Source organism: Lethenteron reissneri, chromosome 44, assembly GCF_015708825.2.
Source record: "Lethenteron reissneri isolate LAM-NWPU_2019-01 chromosome 44, ASM1570882v1, whole genome shotgun sequence".
Taxonomy (NCBI): domain Eukaryota; kingdom Metazoa; phylum Chordata; class Hyperoartia; order Petromyzontiformes; family Petromyzontidae; genus Lethenteron; species Lethenteron reissneri.
The window spans coordinates 11,925,091-11,946,454 of record NC_083822.1 but is presented as its reverse complement, the minus strand read 5'-3'; the positions used below and the strand labels follow the sequence as shown (position 1 = coordinate 11,946,454).

At 45.9% G+C, this 21,364-nt stretch overlaps 1 protein-coding gene across 6 annotated transcripts in view; it reads left to right on the top strand.

The window, feature by feature from the left end:
• Positions 1-17,538, top strand: part of USP7 (ubiquitin specific peptidase 7) — an 85,497-nt gene extending 67,959 nt beyond the window's left edge. For all 6 annotated transcript variants that reach the window (XM_061570040.1, XM_061570039.1, XM_061570038.1 and 3 more), the window contains 5 exons: positions 8,664-8,763; positions 11,012-11,131; positions 12,787-12,858; positions 13,975-14,065; positions 15,175-17,538. In XM_061570040.1, coding sequence (XP_061426024.1) covers positions 8,664-8,763; positions 11,012-11,131; positions 12,787-12,858; positions 13,975-14,065; positions 15,175-15,281 — 490 coding nt within the window. In that variant the 3' untranslated portion in view covers positions 15,282-17,538. The remainder of the gene's footprint in view (positions 1-8,663; positions 8,764-11,011; positions 11,132-12,786; positions 12,859-13,974; positions 14,066-15,174) is intronic.
• Positions 17,539-21,364: the final 3,826 nt, after the last annotated feature.

Genomic DNA, 21,364 nt, shown 5'->3' with positions numbered 1-21,364 from the left:
ATTCGGGTTACGGGTCGTTTTCGGGAACCTAACCCTTCCGTAACTCGGGGACTGTGCACAACAAATAAACACCCAGAAAGTGCGTAATTACAGTTGTTTTGAAGGGTTGGGGTTTCTCATTATTATTACTATAAAACGACAGGTTTGTGAATTTGATTTGTCTTGCTAGGATGGTTTAACACTTCGCCCGTTTCACTTGGCAAACTTTACAATTTGTGGATGTGGCCTATTTCCATTTGCATTATAATTTTAGCCTTTATTCTAGGAATGGGAAGCAGCTCTTGTTCATGGTGGTGGGGGGGAGGGACGGGGATTGGTGGGGGGAAATGCTGTCCGCTGGGTTGGGCCTATTCCACAGAGCCATCCTCTGTCATGCCTTCCTGTTGACTTGCGTTCTGATTGTGCTAGCACATTGCTGGGTCATGTCATTGCAGCAGAAGTTTAAAAAGGGACAAGGGGCCTACTTGAGAACATTAACGATAATACAACAAAAAAATGTTGAAACGGCCGTTTGCTATTTCACCATTATAGTTAATTGCAGTGTTAAAAAGCGTCAAGCTTTGCTTGCGTGCTAATTATGTAGAGTTCGCCCGTAAGCGGGGTGGGGGACCCGCACATTGTTTTGTCAGTTGTAATCGTCGCCGGCGTGCTCTCCCCGCCCCCCCTCTCGTACAGCAAGCATCGCTGAGGCTGCTTGCGTAGCTTGTGCGTTTCTCTGCTTTTGCTCAAGGAATGTGTGTGCAGAGGTTGGAGTTGGTGGACTGCGTAGAGATGGATCCGTTGTGTGAGAGGCAGTGCGGGCCATCAAGGGGCAGGGTTTTTTGTGACCAGTTGAGAGTGTGAGGTCTTGAGTGGCGGTCCACTTCTTGGGGCTCTCCATTGCAAAATTTTAAAAGATAATGATTTGTAGAATTTTAATTGGATGGTCAGCACACGTACACAGTTGCCTTGCTCGAATGAGTTCCTGCAAAAAGCTCTGCCTTCTAAAATTCCGAGCACTGCATTGACTACTTAAGAATATTTTTAATGTGTAACCAACGAAAGGTTTGAAAGAGACCATTACCTAATAGATGACATCTGTACCCTTAAGCTGATTATCCATTCTTAATTTGGAGCTTTCGTGACTGCAGGAATTACTCTTTGGTTCTTTCGGTAAAGTCACGTATCAAGATAAAATAATAAATTAATAATAGCATACTACGACGTTTCGATTGCAACACAAGCAATCATCATCAGGTATAAAAGACTGATTGTCCATTGTCTGGCATCTGGGGGAGTACAGTACGGTGTTGATTACTGAATGAGTAGGAGTCGTTTGTTCATCGATTAAAGCAGTTGTGCTTAGTCATTCTCTCCCAGCATCGTCGTTGTACTATAGTTTCGCTGCTCATGTCCACGTTCCGTTTGTATTCACCTTCACAGTGGCGACGGGGGTTGTCGCGATCGTAGCAGCGCCTCAATGTATACACAATTACCGCATTGTTTCAGTTTTTCTGCTTAAAGCTTTTCCTTTGGTAGCTGCTCGCCTGCCGTTCCTACAGCTGTTTTTCCAGCAAAGCGTTGGTTATTGTTGGCAGCGAGCCAAGCCAGAAGTGTCATGGTCGTTTTCCGGGGCTGCTGTTGTGCAGTGTTGTTGCGGTTTTTTTTTCCCCCTCTAGGCCAAAGTTGAGAGCGAGGAGGCACAGGCTTGCCAAGGCACGCTGGCCGAAATCCACGGCCCGGCTCGTTTTCCGTGTGTGAAAAACTAACTGCCAACTAAGAAAAAAATGTTTTGTCAACCCAGTTACACAAGAGCCTTTTAGTGCTTCACCCGAGCATCGTCTGCCTGTCCGCAGAGGCCCGGCACAGCCACCGAGTCCAGATCACATAACCCTGAAACAGCGTATTTGTTAAACCACCTGACATGAATGTTTTTTTCCGTCACGTCTGCTTCTAACTTTAATGTTGGCTGTGGCTAATTTTTCTTGCCATCGGAAGGTTTCCTCGATCTTAGAGTGGCTTTTTAAATTGGGATTTTAAGAAACGCACCCGTGCAAAGTTCCGCTTCTATCCACCTGTGTAGGAAGTTATTATTTGTGTTTCGCAGTGATTTCTGCTTAAATATCAATAACATTAGCTACTTTGGCAGTTATTCAGTTGGCTATGATTTCCAGCATTTTTGTTAAATAATGAACCGTGTTATTTACCGTTTAAGAGTGAACCACGTAAAACGCTTCCATTTGTTTGCAAAATTCTACCAGAAAAAAAAGTTACCACATTTTAGTCGATGGCGGGTGGGGGGGGTTTGGGATATGCCGCCAATAGTTGATAGTTTCAGTTGGGAGCCGTGACTCAACAGATTAAAGTGGCAAGATAAAGTATGAAATGGATGTTTAAGGGTGCATTAACTTCGCACGTGTAGCCTGTCTGCCGTGTCCGCTCTCTTCCCACCCCCGTGAATCCTTTTGAGGGGGGGTGGGCGGGCGGGCGGGGGGCGGACAGTTCAGCTAACTAGAGCACAAATAACAATATAATTAACAAAGTTCTGAGATGATGAGTAGACTCTACGTTTTGTTCTGGAGAAGTGGGCGACTCGACAACGGCTGAGCACCGGGGTTTGTGAAACGGCAAAACTTTATTTCAAAAGTCCTCTTCAGAAGGGCAATTTGTGTATCTGCAATAGCGATCAAAGATACCATCACACGTCACAACACTGCAGCTGAATCTCTCTGTCAGTGGGATTGAGCACCAGTGCTGATATTTTGAAATCAACTTTAATATCGAAGTCTTAATTGTGCATATTTTCATTATTGCCAATAACTCAATCAACAGTCGATTAACATTACCAAGTTCCTGTCAGTCGATTGACATTCAAGTAATATCAATTTAACAGTTATATATTATTGTAGCTAATGTAGAGTGCAGCTTACCAGTCCAGATCTACATTTGGGATGTGCCTCCGACTCCACTGTGCACGTGAGGGCTCAGGGTCCAACCTTTGATCACCATTGCCTAATCTTAAATAATAATCGATTTATAAAAGCTCGGGGTTCCGTTTGTCAATTTTGTCTGTTTATCCGTCAACTTAATTATTAAGAGACTTTCAGAAGGCCTGAATCAAAACGTTACAGAAAGTGAACCCCCCCCCCCTCGGATGTGGGGGTGAAAAGTTGATCCAATAATAGGTTTACAACAATTGTCGCCCCCCCTAATTATTTGTCTTATTTTGTTAACATATATACCTACACACCCTACATACAACAGAGTAAGTAGTATCTGCACACATTGGGGGTGTGGGAGAGAAGAGGACATCTGTGGGGGCGACAGGCGAGGCGCTGAGATGCACTCCGCAGGATAACAAACACGCACTTGGCTATCCGTAGCTCTGTAGCATATGGGAACATAAGGAACCATTCTGCAGAGTGCCCAATTATACACGTGATTAATCACAGGTGAGCTCACACCGGCCACACGCGGCAACACGGGCGCTAGGTGCGTTTGCACGTGGCGGGGCAAGAAGGTGACGAGCGCTGTACAAAATGACAATGTGCTTGGGTTGAGAAAGAGGAGCGAGGTATGTTGTTCGTGCGCCCAGGCTGGGTTTGTACGTTGGGCCATTGCCAGGTGAGGCCAGTGGGGGGTAGGGGGGCTGGGCGAGAGTAGTGAGGGGGGCTTTGTATCCAGTGCCCAGGCCTGCGCTGCTGTGTAAGGGTTATTCTCCATCAATAAACAACATAGGTGCGTTGTAATCTGCCAGAGGGGAATAGTCTGGACAGGCGTGTAATAGATGTTTGTGTACGTACACAGTGGGACCGTTATAGTTAATTGTCCTCGTGGAAGTGTCAATGGTGCATATGTATGAACCCCGTAGATTTTACTATTTGCTTTTTGTATGTAAGTTATTACTTCCTCTTCTCTGATTAGTTTGCATTACGTTTCTGTAAATGTTTTTATAAGATCCATTTCGCTTTTGCTGCCTGTTTTTGTGCGGTTGGTGTTTTGCGTCGCATCTTGTATTTATGTTAACATTTAATTACAGCTCCTTGTCAATGCGCTTGCCGAATCAAGGCCTCCTCCCCGCACTACGTCATTCACGTGGGTCGTTTGACCATACTTCACCACACAGGGCAGTGCCCTTTTATGGAAGGAGCGGGTAGGACCGGCCGACCACTGCACCACAGCCTCCATGTTTGTGTGGAGAATTTGTTGCGAAATAATGGGTGGCAAGGCGAGGTTTAAAACAATTAGGTTTGATAAGTTTTAAATAAAAAAAACTCAATATCCCGAAGGGCCAGTTAGGGTGAGGTTTTGAGGTTTCTTATAAAAAGACGCCATTTTGGTTTTTGCAGGAAGTCTGACTGAAGTGACGGACTGCGGAAGGCCGGAGCACAGAAATCAGAAATCTTGGCATTCCCTGAGTTACTCGCGTCATCAAACGAACCCAATTTCCACCACGAGCAGGATCATGGATCAGGACCTGGATGAGGATTTACTCGATTCCGAAGAATGTGAATGTGATGTCCTAATTGTGATGGAGAAGGATGGAGTGGCCGACGAGGTGTCGGCGAACGCAGGGAAGGCCAGAGAACGCTCGATGGGCCAGTTTTGGCACTACTTCACCGATGATCCGGAACCGCACAAGTTGAAGAGTGGCGTCTGCAACCATTGTCGCACCAGATTCAACCATCAGAAGAAGAGTGAGCAGGCGATGAGGCACCTGAATGCATGCGCCGCTTTTCGGAGGGCAGTGAATGGCACCGAGATGGATGATCGTCCCGAGTGGTATGCGTCGAACAAGAAGCGGGCGAAGGCAAGTGGCAGCTCAACTCCATCTACATCGAATGCTTCGTCGATGAAGCAAGGATCGATCAAAGATTACCTCATACCCAAGCTCCATAAGCGAACGAAGGAGAAGTTCGAGTAGGCCATAGCAATGCATTACATTTTCTCGGGCACGTCGTTCCAGTGGGTCGGAGGAGAACCTGGTCATCGCTGTGAAGGCCCTTCACCCAGATGCAGTGCTGCCGAACAGGAAGAGGCTGGTTTGACCATTGCTCGATAGGGCGTACATCGGCATGAAGAAGGATGACACCATCCTGGACAATAAGACCATTTGCTTGACATCTGATGCGTGGTCAAACATCAAGAATTAACCGATTATGAACTGCATGGTTGCATTGCCGTCCACAACGTTATTTCTCGAGTCGGTGTTCCCTGGAGAGCAGGGCCACAACGCTGACTGGATCGCCTCGGATCTTAAACTTGTGATGGCATCCCATCCGAAGACTACATTCGCTGGCACGGTCACCGACAACACATCCACCAACAAGAATGCGTGGGAACAGCTCTCGAAGGCTCACCCATCCTATTTCCAAGGCTGTACGTCACATGCTCTGCATTTGCTTGTCAAGGACATATTCTCTTCCACGAAGACGAGCAAACCCGGCCAACCAGAACACATACCCGATAGAATATCCGTTCGAGTTCATCGTGGGGTGCAAGGACACAGTCAAATTGTTTCACAACAGTCACATTCTCAAGGCACAGCTGCAGGCTGAACAGAAGATCGCTGGCGTTCGAGCGTTGGTCCGGCTGGCTCCTTCACGTTGGGGAACCATGAGGTTTATTAAGTTTTATTAAGGTTTGAACCTTAATCCTCAAATTCGGATCTGAAAAAAATAGGTTTTTTTCACCCCTGTGCGAAATCCGTTGGAACTGACAATTGTTCTTATTCTTGGTTCTTTCGGTAAAGTCACGTAGAAGGGAAACAATAAAATAATAAAAATATAGAACAATAAAATTCTCACAACGTTTCAAATTTTCTTGTTGTGGATTTCACACCTGATGATGATTGCTTGTGTTGCAGTCGAAACGTCGTGAGAATTTTATTGTTTTATATTTTTATTATTGTATTGTTTCCCTTCTACGTGACTTTACCGAAAGAACCAAGAATATGAATCCCTGCAGTCACGAAAGCTTTAAATCACAATTGTTCTCGTTCGATGTTGGTTTTGGAGCCTGGCCTACTCATTTTGTATTCAAGTGAGCTGCTGTGTTGTTGGCACAGAGTAAGCGCGGCTGGCAGTGTGTGTTGTTATTGAACCACAACGTAGTTATTGCGTGATCTGCATTATACATTTAAGCAATGCTGGTTCCATTTAACAAAACATGTGCATAAATTAATTGGTGAACGGAAATTTCAATTAATATCTTAAACTGCACGTAATCCTCTTCTATCTGGATCATGGTTTGTTCCCTTAATCATTTGTGCGAAAATACTCTTAACATTTAATTCAGTTTCATCTTACTCGTAACAGAATGCTCTCGTGTATTTCCTGCACAAAGTCTTCATTGTGTGCAGGTCACTACCCCGCTGACACACGTGGAGATCCGCACGGTCTCCGCTAGAGAACACAGACAGACCTCATCGGCACCGCAACACAGCAATCATGAGAATCTCAATTTCCCCACCATCGTTGAATTTACAGTAAAAATTTACAATAATTTTTTCAACCCGCTGCTAAGTATTAATCACCTCTCCCCCCCCCCCACTCCATATCAGTTGTGAGATTTGTTTAACTGTACTTCATCTGCAGGGTTAATCCTCCAGTGCAGAAACGTGTAGGGTAGATGTGTAATTGAGCTCGTAAAATCTTTACGTTCCATTAATGTTGACATCTTTGCTCCAGGCCAGGTGCAACACAGACCTTGACCTTGCTCAGCTCTGGGTATCACTTACCTCCTTCCACGCCTGTCAGTTGAAGTTGATGATATCCTGTCTGGCGAGATAGGCGTATCAATACCTCGAGTGTGTTTTGCCCGACTTGCGCTTACAGCCGCATGTTATTAAATAAAGTCTTCATTCGATATCAGGATAGGTGTCACACCCCCCTGCAAAAAATCCTGTTTCCGCTCTGTAAAAGCAATGGTTTTATACATGCCCTCCAACCCAAAACAAGAAACCCATTTCACAGCAGGACCTTCCAGGGGCGATTGATAAAAACACTTCTGATCGTCCCTACAAAGATCGCAATGCTAGGATATGAAGCGAGTATACACCCGAGTCTCACGAGCCCCGGTTTGTCACGTATCGGAGTAGCGAATTGCATGAAGAGACTTGGTTAGAATTCCAGACTTGGGTGCCGCCTTGTGTTTTTTTGTGTTCTCACCCCATGTTCTACATGCAGTTCTTTGGTTTCTTCTCATATATATAAAAAAAACCCATACAATGTTACTGGTATTGGCCAAACATCCCAATGCTGAAAAAAAAATACTTGGAAATTATTTCGTTGAAATTACACAACCTGCAGCAGAATCAGACTCTTTATTTATACTGCAGGAGGAATCCAATGAGCTATAAAGCTCTTTTTCACAGATGTCCAGTTAGGGCGGGTTAGAGATTTTCAACAACAAAAAGTACAATACACGATAGAAGTGCAAAATGTAGGAAGATTAAACAGATCACTAAAACATTGCCCCCCCCCCACTGCAAAAACTTGTCTTGAGACATGAGGGTAAACAAATACAATGAATAATACGTAAATAACTTCAAAAGCAATTACGGTAAAAGCCGATAGTCTCCCTTTCATCATCCCACCTGCGTTTATACTCCATCTCGCATCACAGCAGAGAAATGTAACAGTATTTAGTGCGTTGCCTTTGTTTTGTCATCACAACAACAAAGTGGTGGTGACGTCACCACAGGCGCTTGTGCCATTCGAGGTGAGCTTTTTAAGCAAAGCTGTTTGTAATGGAGTATCATCCACCCACATACGTATTGTTTGTGCATGGTTATTACAAGTGATCTCGCAACGGATTATAGCAGACCGAGTTGTACAGACTAGGCGCCAAGGTTGATACAACAGCAGGAGCAGATATGATGTCCCTGCTTGTAAAAGTGTTTGTTTAAGTCGCCCATCTCTCGTCCTTGCGCTCTGCACACTTGTGGGCGTCCGTGTTTGTAGAGCACACACAGTACATGTTAGACGATGACAGTGCAGTTCATGAAATCAACACGGCGTGACTACACAAGCAGATTTTACATTTCTGGTGCTACTGCCCACTCGCATGAAAATTGCAAAGCCGTTTTTCCATAACATCCCCATCACACAGCAGAGCATGTGTTTACATTTTTTCGTGTTTGTGTGATGTGACTCAGTAGCAACCCCCGATGTGTTTGTTTATGTCTTTTTATTTTTTTCCGATTTTAAGTGTGTGTTTGTAATGTGTGTGTGTTTGTTCGTGCATGTAACGGTGTTTGTTTATGTCTTTTTATTTTTTCCGATTTTAAGTGTGTGTTTGTAATGTGTGTGTTTGTTCGTGCATGTAACGGTGTGATTAATGGGAGTGGTGGTGTCGTGGTTAGTGAACTGCCCAATGGGACCCAGTGACCCGAGTTTGATTCCCTCTCATGGCAAGAATCGGTGACGAATATTGGAACTGTCCCCGGACCTCCCCTAGGTTGACTCTGCCTTATACAAGTACCTGGTGCAGTCTACAAACATTAGCCATACCACACCATTCCATCGTGTGCCTTTACTGCCTTTAATAGGTGGTTGCTAACAGTACTCGCCTCAATATCCTGTTCAGGCTACATGGCGGATGTTTGTGTATGCGTGCTTGTGAACGTGCATGTGTTTGTGTATGTGTTTTAGAACCTGTGTATGCATCTGTTCTCTGTCTAGGCTGCTGGAAATCGTGAGCTACAAGATCATTGGCATGCGCCAAGAGGATGAACTCTTGGAATGCATCAACTCCGCGACCAGTCGCACCTACAGAATAGAGGTGGGTCAACACGAGCTCTGCCCCCCCCCGCATCGCACTTCCGATTGGTTGGCTATGTATGGTACGATAGAAGTTCAACATACTGTACATCACACAGCACGGTTCACAGTTGAGCACTGGAGTAAACAGTAGCCCTTTGAGGACCTGAGAATGGCTCTCCAAATGCCGGGACAGCTGTGTTCTCTCACTCCTTGCAAATGCACTTTAGCGTTTACAACCCACGTTGTAATATAGGGGCGAGGGTTACAGCCGTCCTGGTATAACCACATGCCACAACGCTAGTGTTGTCAAGCTGCACGGCTCCATGTTGTACGGGTTTTTTTGTTGAAGGGTTACTATTTCTGTTCGGGTCGCTTAGTTTCCATTACGGCGCTGACAGCTTGTGATGGCATCTTGTTAAGAGAGACGTTGACGGTTGCAGTCGATTTTTTTTTACACGGCAGAAACAATTCGTCAGGGCCTTCCTTATCGGACGTGGCCGGGGCCATTTTCACGTCGATAATAAACGAGCAGGGGCACTCCATCGATTGACTTGTGTTCAACCGCTGCACTCCGAGAGAAGAGCCACTTGAACGTCCTTCGTTGTTGCCTTCCATCGCGCGCGGACGGCGCTTTCCCAGCCCTTTCAACAGCAGCCATCGTTTGGTTGTGTTTTAACCTCGGCGCGCAATCTCCCTCCTCCCTCCTCGGTAGCGAGCGTCGGGATCGGCGTGTCGTGAAAGTTGACCACTTTTCCAAAGCATGCAGCGGTGCCGTCTTGTCTGTTGTACCGTATCCTACTGTGAATCAGTACTCATTGTAAATTCTGTAAATCCGTCTGCAGTCGTAACGTGTGACGTTCCTGCTCAGTCTTTTATCTGACCGAGCGTGACGTTGGGAGCCGCGGGGGCGAGATGTTAACTCCCTCGTCTGGTACGCAGGAGGTCGTGGGTTTGTCCTGACCCTGACGCCTGTATTATTGAACTTTGCAGGTCTCTCTCCCTGTGGTCACGTGGAATTTTTTACTGGGTTTTTCTCTCCACGTTTAGACTCAACATTCGTTTTAGAGTGCTATAAATTTCCACGTGATAAGCCACTTTGTTGATCTATGAATTGTGGCCAGAGTGCTTCTGAAAAATAGCGATATTGCTTTAGTGGGACCTTACTGGCCTGGTAAAATAAAAAAATAATTTTATAAAAAATAGTTTATCTACAGTGCCTACAAACTTAACTCTTGCGTTTGTCTGGGAGTATTGGATAAACATTTGTAGGTAGCAAATCATTTACTTGGCATAATCTCAAGTAACAGCATGTTTCAAAATTTCAGGAACTGCTTCTCCACTAAATGTGTCATTTCCTCCCCTGATTTACAATTGAGATGTATGATCGTGAATGTGGGTGTTTTGGTAGTTGTGGTAATGAATGTTGTAACCGTTGCGCAAATAAATGTACTTTACTGTTATTCATCCTTTGTTCAGAAACACATTTTACGTGTCACCTTAGTTGAAGCTGCTGTGTATTCATTGTATGATTGTTTTAATTATGATCATTATCTTTAGTGCCTTTTATATATTATCAATAGTGTACACATTTTGTAAGTCTACTACTGGGTGTTGTCGGTCATGGGCATTGTTTGACCATACTTCACCGCACTGGTCAGTGCAGCTTGATGAGTGGGGAGGCCCAGGATCGACTTGGATATTACTCACCACTCATGTGTGCGCTGGCTCGGAATTGAACTCTCGTTTGCGAGGCTTATAGGGAAACGCGCTAACTAATGCACCGCCACTCTCACCCGCACATACACGTGAATGCACAAATACACAACTATTCCCTCCCATATAGTCACTGCAAATGCTGTTTGCAACCACTTACCAAGGGCTGGCGTGGCTGGGAATCACACTTGGGTTGCTGGATTCGCACCGGGCTGCGTTGACCGCTGCACCACCGCTCTCCTTGTGTGAATGTTCTTCTTGACTGATGTCGATGCAGAACAACTACAATTTTAACATTCAAGTGTGAATTATATATACTGTTTAAATTCCCCCAATTGATGCCGTTGATGTCGCTTTTGGGAACCCGACATATGTCCACTTTGAATTCCGCTTCCGATATCGCTCGCAAGCAGCCTACTGAAGTTGGCCGCTGGCTGGGCAGTCGAACTCGGTGTCGGCAAAGTGTTTCACGTCGGCATGTTGTTGCCGACTGCGGTGGCTCGGGTTGCGTTTGACGCCGTTGGGCCCCTGGGTGTTTGCCCCGACGCGTGCAGGAGACTCCCGTGGACCAGGTGGACATTGAGAAGGAGCGAGAGATGCTCGTCCCAGTCGCCCACTTCCACAAGGAGGTCTTCGGCACCTTCGGGATTCCTTTTCTGCTGCGAATATGCCAAGTAGGTGTTTGTCCTCCAGCGCAGAAGTGCATTCATCTCGTCACCGTGGGCGCCACGGTGGCGAGATGTTAACTACCTCGCCTGGTATGCGGGAGGTCGTGGGTCCGATCCTGACACCTGTATATTTGGAGTTTGCGTGTTCTCTCCGTGATAGTGTGGACTTTTCTCCGGGTCCTCTGGTTTTTCCCCTCCACATTTATAATCAATGTGCGTTCATAGAGTATTTGGCTGCTATACATTTTAAAAACCCTGTTGAGCTATCATTTGTTGCCAGGTCACTTCCTAAAAGAGCTATATAGCTTATTGGGCCTTACTTGGAAAAATAAAAAAGAGTTTCGTTTTTAGTTTAGTCAGAATTGGCTGTATGTAGTAAAAATAAATGTGTGGCTATGGGAAATGATTCGGTGAAGATTGCAACAATACCAGATACTTTATATAATTGCCCTTTGTTTCTAAAGTAACTTATTTTCTCACTGGGTTTAAAACTGCTGGGGTTTTTTTTCCCCGTACAATAATTGGTGGAAGTGTGCAAAGTTTGAAATATTTTTTCTTATGCTTGGTTTCCTTTCAGAGTAAAAACGAAATATCTGGTGTTCCGCTTCAGGATGTATGCATTTCTTTAAAAAATAACAAGAAATAGGTTATACAGTTATACATTTAAAACATTACAGTTACACTTTAAAGAATGACCAAAGACGACACCTCGCCATTTGTCGTAATCATTGGCCCATGACGTTGATACATCTGTAATGCATGGTTCACGCGGTGAATAACTTGGCAATGGTAACCATTTGTAATATGCAAATTGATGCCACAAATAAATATCTGAGTGCAGTTGGGGAAGTGTTGTATGATTCCATGGAGCAAGATGGGTGATCCAGGCACCATCGTATATCAATCCCAAGCGTTGGTGAGCAAGCTTGTGCAATAGTTTCCCTTTAAAGGGTTCATATAAGTTAGTAAGTGGTGGTCTAAAGTCACGACTCTATCCTGTGCCGACACTGTGATGCTCTGTCGGTTGCTGCGTTGACATTTTAATTAAATTTCTGCTGTCATGCGCCACACAATGACATTTGTAATAATATAAAAATAACTCTGAATTGTACAAGGACTTAAGATTATTTCTACAAAGTTGAGTGGTTTGGTAGCAGGCATTATCTTCAATTCTCAGTACATTAATTAAAGAAGCACAGAAGAATATTATTTTGGAATGCTTTTCTAAACCAGTTTTGCATTAATAGGACGGGTAATGTTTTATTCTGAAATCTGTCATTAAATTGTCCTGGGTTTGGTGACAGAACATTTAATCCGGGAGCATGATTTATCCTGATTGGTTTTTGTTCAATTGCCTTGCAATTCCTTCCTAACTTTTTAGCACACAATGCAATGTATTACATAATTTGCATAAACGAAACATGTAAAAATCTAAAAATGTTAGGATAACATTTTATCGAAAGCAATTTGCCTTCGTTTAACGTCTTGTTGTGTTCAGGGCGGACAAGTTTTCTGCACGAATTCCTGCAAAGCTTCTGATGCTGTGTTTTTACAACATGGATGCTTCCTGTACGATGTGCACACTCTGAATGGTGCCACAGTCAACGTTTGCTTGAATGAAAGTGCCTCATTTAGAACCCACCCGCTGTCTTGTGTGGCAGGACGAACCTTTTAAAGAGGTGGCGAAGAGAGTTCAAACCATTCTGGATGTTCCTGACAAGGAGTTTGAAAAGGTAAAATTGCGTTTGTTAGTTTAATGCAGAGTGCACATTTGTTTCTGCCTCGTGTGTGTGTAAGAGTAGCCTGGGCTGTGAAGGCTGCCCTCAACTTTACCCACAAACCCTTCGATTTATGCCGTGTCAACAAAGGCAGTGGTTTTCTGCTCTCGTTTGGCTTACAGCCCTGAACCGGTGGTGGAAATTCTACATTCTCATGACGGGGGCGGGGGAACCGGCAAGCGTATCCATAATAAAAGCAATGTTGCCCTCCAAACTCTTAACAATTTTATCAGCCCCAGATGTGTAATGAGCAGAGTCGATTCCTCATCAGGATTTGAACTCGCAACCCCCTGCTTATGATGCAGGGGGACACAGTGACTCCTTACTTGTGAGAGATATCTGCCGCTGCTCCACGCTTCTGGTTAAAGAAGAATTCCTGGTTTAGTCTCCCTCCCTTCTGCACAACGGAGAGCGAGCTGCGTTGTTTTCACTTGCAGTGAAGAGGTCCTCTAGGTGAATTTAATTCCTGCATTCGGACTCCGTGACTCTGTCGTATCTGTTAAATCCAACGCACGTGCGGCCTCAAACATCGAGTTGCCTTTGCCGCGATTGTAAATGTGCATCGTGCAAGAAAAGTTTTTTTTCCCACCGTCACGTTTGCTTGGTCAATCTGCTGAAGCGGGGTTCAGGCCCTGTGCCGTGCAGGTTGCGTTGGTATTGTTTGACCCAGTGCAGGCTTTTGGAAGATGGGCAGCGTAGATGTGGGAGCATGATACAATACAACGATTGAGTTTGCTGCACCACCCTCTGATTATGAATAAAAAAGCCAGCAGCAAACCACAAACATGTGACCAGCTCCGGGGAATTGGTGCCTTGCGGATGAATGTCGCGTCGTAGATCGGGTTCAGGGGACGCTGCCCCGTGATGCATTTCACCCGTCCCTCGTCTGGTTGAACCGATGCCACAGCTACGACTCCACTAACCGTGTCAGCTTGGTTGTTGCAGTGACGGGTAATGTTTGCATAAGAGAGTTTTTCTGGAAAACGCCATCATGCTCGTGACAAGTTGGACTGTGTGTGTGTCGCCACTAACCTGGTGTTTGCGTGCGTCTGTCGCCGACACGCGCGGCAGTTCAAGTTCGCCGTGGTGATGATGGGTCGGCCGCAGTACATCAAGGAGGATGAATACATCGTCGACCTGAAGGACTTCGAGCCACAGCAAGGTTTGCACCGCACGTGGAGGCTCGTGAACGCTCGTGTCGTTGTTCAGCTCGCATGTTGTATGTTGGTTTGAAGCTTTCGTGACTGCAGTAATCCATACTGTTTGGTTCTTTCGGTAAAGTCACGTAGGTAGAAATTAAAATAAAATTATACCTACGTGACTTTACCGAAAGAACCAAAGAGTATGTTGTATGTTGATTAAAAAAATACTCCTTTGAGACATTGAAGTCTCACATTCTAGGATGTATGTGTGTATGTTGAACGTCTTTCGCACCATACGTTGCCAACTGTGCTAATCGGAGGTGCGGGGGAAGGATAACAAACTAACAAAGATGTAACTTGGGCAAGATTGGAGTGCAACATTAGCACTCGAGGAAAAAAAATATGACACAGCGGTTCTTACAATATAACAAGATAATATTTTAACAAGACTTTAGAAGTAAATTCGTGGGACGATTACAATTTCCTGCCCATCATCGCTCCGGGGCTGCTGAAATGAGCACTGCTGTTGAGCAAATCAGCAGTAGGGGTGGCCCAGTCCTGCCCCTGGGAACAGAAACCCCTCTTGCTACCCTGGCTCAGACTCCCCCAGCAGATGAGTGCCACCCAGCGAGCTTCTCTTGACGCGTAGACGCCCTCCCGTGTTTGCATTTCAACCTGCTGTAAAATCACTACAAACAATTGTTTTAATTGTACCTGTAAAGCCCACCGAGCTTATATAGCTCTTCTTCAGAAGCGACCTGGCTCTCACAAATGATAGCGCAACGAAGTGGCTTGTGTAAATTTATAGCAGCTCTAAATGCATGTTTCTGAATGTGGAGGGTGAAACCGGAGGAGCCGGAGAAAAATCCACACGGCCATTGGGGAGAGCGAACATGCAAACTCCAAATATACAGGCATCCGGGTCAGGCTTGAACCCACGACTTGTATACGAGGCGAGGTAGTTAACATCTCCCCACCGTGGCAAAATGTAAATACCCTCAGTACATTAATGTCTACTGTAGCGTGGAATTATTTCTGTCTGAACAGTTAAAACAAATTACAGAAAGTATTGCCGGATCCGGTTTCTAAACAACCACCTTGCCGCTTTGTTAATACGCGTGCACGGCAGGGAGCATGGTGCAGACCAGGCCGTGGCTGGGCCTGGACCACTTCAACAAGGCCCCCAAGAGGAGTCGCTACCCCTACCTGGAGAAGGCCATCAAGATCCACAACTGAGGAGAGACGGGGAAAGGGGGTGGCAGTGGAGGGGGGTTGGCAGAGAGAGGGAGAGAGAGCGCGAGCTGACGTTGATCATCGCCGTCATCGTCATCGCAGTCTGCGTGAAGTGCCCCAGAGCCCCCCGCCGTCTCCCCTCGTTCTCCCGCGCCACAACACGGTTCCCTCCTGCACTGTCCCCACGCGCGTCTTCTCTCCGCCGTGCAGCCAACAACCAGCAGCTTTCACACACCGGTGTACACATTTGACAGCTGGACTGGATGTGAATTTAACTCTTGCAAATGTATAGGACCTTGCCTGCGCATTGAAGCAATGTTTTTTTTGTTTAATGAAATTCATTTGGATGGTGTTGAATCTGTGTCCTCATGCTCAATCCCCCAGTATACATCGGTTTAGATTCATTGGGTTTTTTTTGTTCATTTTTTCCAGATGGTTGCAAGGCCATCTGTAATAGTATTTAAAGTGTCCTTGTCTCGTTGAAATGTGTTTTTTCTTTTTTGACACATTGTTGCTTGCGGTTCGCCGGACCCTCCAAAGGACAGAGTGTTTTGTGCGCCTGTACCACCGGCGCGCTCGTTGGCGACACCACCACAACGGGGTACCGACCGACGTTGCGTTCCCAGGTGTAGCCCCCGTCCCCCTGCCCCCCCCCCCCCCGGTGCCGTGCGATGAGTTACCAATCCCCGTTTATCGTCCCCTGCTTGTCGGCGACACAACCGAGAGGGAAGATCTAAACCGGAGACGCAGGGGAGGGGTGGAGACACGACCGTCGATTGCGACGTCGCTTTAACAGGCTTTTTTTTGTTTCATGAATGTTTAAAGATTAGCAAGGAGTGTACCTTGAGATTGCAGTGCACGTGTTTTGAGCAGGTTTGAAAATCTCAATAGCCTCGTCTGAAGAGGGGCATTTTACATGGGCTCCCGACCCTGCTTTTAGTATGTGATGTATAGAGCACTACCGCATGGCATAGCCTTTGGCTGTACATAAAAAAAAGTTCCTTCACCCCGTTTTGTGTGGAAGAGAGTGAGTGGGTGGTTTTGTACCCTGTTTTGAACTGCTGGAGTGGAATCGCATGATTGAGTCTGCAAGGCTGTTCGGCCCAGGTCTGTAAAATACCACTTGTGTCCAAAATTTAATGATAAATTTGGCATTTTTTTGCCCAACTGGTTTTGAATAACAATGTTCCATGTGACGATGACATGTAGAGCCGACAACTTTGGGTGCCAGAACATCTCTTAGAGACAAGATCAAAGGTATGTATAATAATGGAGCAAAAGGTGTTCTTCAGTAAATGCTCATGGGATTCCTGCTGCGAGTGTGAATTGCATCTCTCGTGTACAGTGTAAGTTGTAAAAAAAAATTCTGTCCTTTCAAATCTAACATAGTTCCCACGTGTGTAGGGGAGGGGAGAGGTTCACAAGTGTACAGGAGGTAGGGCGGGCGAGCGGCACGATGGGTAGAGACCGAGAGAGGAGCATTTCTGTGGACGTTGGATCGTCAAGAGGAGCACCCCGACGTGGATCGAGGAGGAGGGCTAGGAATGTGCTAAATGGTATTGGTGGTGGTGGGGGGGGGGGGGGCACCAATCGCGTTATGTTGGCTCGCGCGAACGATCGCCGCGTGTGATTACGTTTTACCCCCCGCCCCCCCTCCGTTGCGTTTTTGTATGGGTGTCGGTGCCACTTTAGCGTAGCGTGTTTTTCGCAAGTCACACAAAAGATGCACATCGCCTGAAGTGTTGTCTTGCAACTTTCTCACGGTCCTATAAATGCTTGACATCTCCAATACGCATCCTATATTGACTTTTAAAAATAAAATCTCTTCTTTTTTTTTTACCTTTCCACCTCCTCTGTTCACCTTTTGACCTGGCCCAACTAATGTAACCCCCCCCCCCCCCCCCCGCTTTTGTGCGCGGAGACCTGCCGAACCTAAACGTTGCATCCCTGCGATACTTGCTGTTTGCGTTACCGAAGGCCTCGCTCCCCTCCCTCCCTCATCCACCGCCCTCTAGTTTTATGCCACAGCCACATGAAGCTAAAGTGTAGACATTTCATAAAAAAAACCTGGTTAAAATGCCAAAAAAAGTTTTAGGGAGGGAAAAAAAAAAAAAATCTCAGCTGTCATTGGCAACATTTTAAGAAGTGTAGTCTTGAGTTTCACACCATGTTCTTAGTTTTAACGCTTTGAGACAAGTGGCAGGGCAGATGTAAGTTTTGGAGCGATGGAGCTGACCAATAAAATAATTTCTTTGCTGCACCTTGTTTCCTCTCTCGTGGGATGATGTAGGGCGGCGACTCGTGTTTACTCGGTTGCATTTTTTCCAGCTGGAAAAAAAAGTCGTGTGTTTGTGGAAGACGGCAGATTTTTCTAATAAAATTAGTATAATGTTAAAAATGTTTTTTTTGTTTTCCTTAACTGTAAATACAGTTACAGTCTATTGTGCAGTATGTCCGTGCGTAGGTTGCTCCGTGTTGTTGCGGGCAGCATGCTGCTGCTGCTGTGTAATACAACATGCAGTCTGTCGGCAAGGTTGCTAGAAACTGCAACAAATAAAGTGAAGAAATGAGGACAACTCTGTTTCATTCTTTATTGTAATGCCGTTTAGTAGATCAATCAAAACTCCCAATATCTAAACATTAAGGATAACATTCTAAAAGCAAGCTTATTTAGGTGTGCTGTAGAATAGGTTTAAGGTTCTGTTCCTAGTTAAAAAAAGCTTCAAACGTGTTGTGAATTGTCTGGGTCCAAGTATCGTGAAGAGCTCTCCGTATTGAATCTTTAAAATGCAATTGGTACAACACATTCCTGCGGAGGGAGCTGGTAGGAACGTTGGGTTGCTCGGTCAATGGCCAAGGTCAACGACGGCGTGGTGTATTCTGCAAATATGGCCGACAGTGAGGGTGGGCACAAGCCGGCGTGAGTAGGTTAAACGTTGAGTTTTATAAGGGCACCACGGGGTGACCAGCCCCTCCCCACCCAGCCCCTCCCTGCACGACGGACACAATAATCCCCTGTGGCCTGGTGTAACCAGGAGGTTCATACCAGTAAAAGCGAATACTCTCGTTGACAGTATTGTAGGTCCATACTCTAGATGATATTTGATTAGTTTCTAGGTGATATAACGGGACCAACAATTTTACGCGTAGTGTTCCACATCCTTGTTGGATATCCGTGCTGCTGTTGAAATTCCGTTCAATTGGCATCTTTTCGCCCGTGACAGCTGCAGCCTTGAGAGAGGAAATGCCACACGGGCCCCTGCCTGTAGCGAGAGGCAGCTGTGATTGACCTCACGGCTGTCACCACTTTTTTTTCTCCACAATCCGCACTGCTTCTTGTTGTCACGGCTTTCCGCCAGAACATCGCTCCTACGTGAATGAGACCCCCACTAACCCTTTCATGCTGTTCAACATCCCAACCATGTTACCCCCAATACACGTACCAACGATGAGCCCGCAGTGCCCTGTTTAACCGAGACTGACCCTACAGCAAAGTGTGCACATTTGCGAACCGCCTCGATGGGACAGGCGCCCAATTACACCCTTGGACATCGCTTATTGAACGAGGCAGTTGTCGTGGTGTCATCTAGAATCATCAAACCCATTCCATTTGAAGATGTCCGTCCCTAAAACGCGATCGTCTGCCCGAGCGCTCTCGGTGCGACCCTGACGATGTTTGTGTTCATCCGTGTTGCTGCCACACACATAATTCCTACCTGGTCAAACCGGTCGCGCGCAGCTACCGTCACCCACGCGTCGAAATGATTATCCCCACGCCGAGCCAAACAACCGCCCACTTTGACATCGTCGTCCCGCGCGTGGGAAGGGGCTGGGGGGGGCTGACCCCAATTTAACTCGTGGCGGCTTCAAGAACGTGGTCAGGTTGCAGCAGCTGCTGCGTGCAGTGCAAACGTTGAGGTCGACGTGAGGAGTCGCGCTGCTCCTTGATGTGTTCAGCCTCACGGCGGTTGTCACCCCCCACCGCCCCCCCGTGAGATGTATGCACGAATGTAGAGATGTAACCACTGCATGTTTAAAAAAATTAACCCGTAAAAACAAAGTTTTTCACTATAAATCCTTTATATGCGTGGCGGCTAGAGTCCTCTCGTCCTCTGGCTTGAGATGGCTGCCACCTATGGGTCAGATGATTGCCTGCCACCATTAAGCAATTGGTAATTAAATATAATTTATTTTTTCCTAAAAAGTGTAAAATTTTGGAGAAAAAAAATTTCACGAAAATAAATTGTCACGCACAACGAGTCTGTGTGCAAAATGTCAGCTCGATTGGATCACGGGAAGTGGGTTAAAAAACGACCGAAAGATTTGCACGGTCGTAAGCGCGCAAGCAAGCAAGCGAGTGAACTTAATATAAAGGATTTTTTTAAAAATTGTCAGCCAGATTCAATCCGAGGCGGAGCAAGAAACTTCCCAAGGCAGGGTGGGCGTGAGCGACATTTCAAGCTGATTAAATATGGCCCGAGAGTGATTTAAAACCAAGCAGTGTATTCTCTCTGCGAAATATCCATGATATAGCTGGCGAGTTCCAGAGCGAATTAGGAGGACTTAACAATTCTGGCTATCGCCTGATGAACTATAAATGTTGTGGGTTTGTTGAGCTGGCAAAACTTACTAATTGGCTGTGTGGTGGTGGCGGCGGTGTTTGACACCTTTTTATATTTAAGTGACAACACCCAAAAAATAGTTTTATGGATTAACGATATACACTCGGGTCTACCAATGTACTTCCATGAGCAGCGTTGCAATAAAACAGGTGTGTTTAAGATGTTAAAACACTCAAATATAAACCTTTTGCAAGGAGAATCAAGTTGCTGCATGAACCACGCACAGTACTCGTGGATACCATGCAAACAGACGTGCTCTGATACTGGCAAAAAATTAACCCGTAAAAACAAAGTTTTTCACTATAAATCCTTTATATGCGTGGCGGCTAGAGTCTTCTCGTCCTCTGGCTTGAGATGGCTGCCACCTATGGGTCAGATGATTGCCTGCCACCATTAAGCAATTGGTAATTAAATATAATTTTATAGAAAAAAATTTGTCACGAAAATAAATTGTCACGCACAACGAGTCTGTGTGCAAAATGTCAGCTCGATTGGATCACGGGAAGTGGGTTAAAAAACGACCGAAAGATTTGCACGGTCGTAAGCGCGCAAGCAAGTGAACTTAATATAAAGGATTTTTAAAACAAGATCCCATGCTGGTGGCAGCCTGCTCAAAACTCGCACGGCGCTTAGGGGCCGTCCATAAATGACGTCACGCACCTAGGGGGGGGAGGGGGGGTCAGACAATTGTGACGATGTGTGACGGGGGGGGGGGAGAAATATGACGTCACATCAAAATGCGCAACTTTAAATCAATATAGACAACACGTTCTACTTAATTAAATATACTTTTTGATGAATGTGTTCTCCTACAACATCAGAGTGCAGCGGCACATTAAATACGCACTACAATGACAATAGTTTAAAGCGATATGAAGCATGTTTTTGCGGGGGGGGGGGGGGGCAGAGCTTTGTGACGTCATATTTGAGGGGGGGGTCTGACTTTGTAACGCCGTGTGACGAGGGGGGGGGGTCAAATCGTCCAAAATCGCGTGACGTCATTTATGGACGGCCCCTAACGTGTGGAATGTTGGTGGAACTCGCCACAGGTCCACCACGCAGCATAGGTGTTTGTTTATATTTTTCGAAACGTTAGATCGTCGTCTGCAAATCGCGCTGAATGCTTAAATAATGATTTGTTGATGTTGCTGCTGTGTTGGAAGTGGTGCAGAAGCGCAACACAGTAGCCCTTAAAAAGGACAACCATCGATTCGCAACGTATCGTGGCAATGTCCCGTCTTCATAGCGTGTCAAATTAGCATGGACAATGTATGAAAGGCCATTACCCAAAACGTCTATTCTTTAAGGCCACGGTTATTGACGAATGTGTGGTTGTTTGTTATTTACGCGTGTGCACCGTTGCCAACGCAGCACCAGCAGCATCACAAAATAATTTATTCAGTCGTAAATGAACCTTTTTTTTTCCACAAACAGCATCCATATAAATTCCCCCCCCCAGCATCC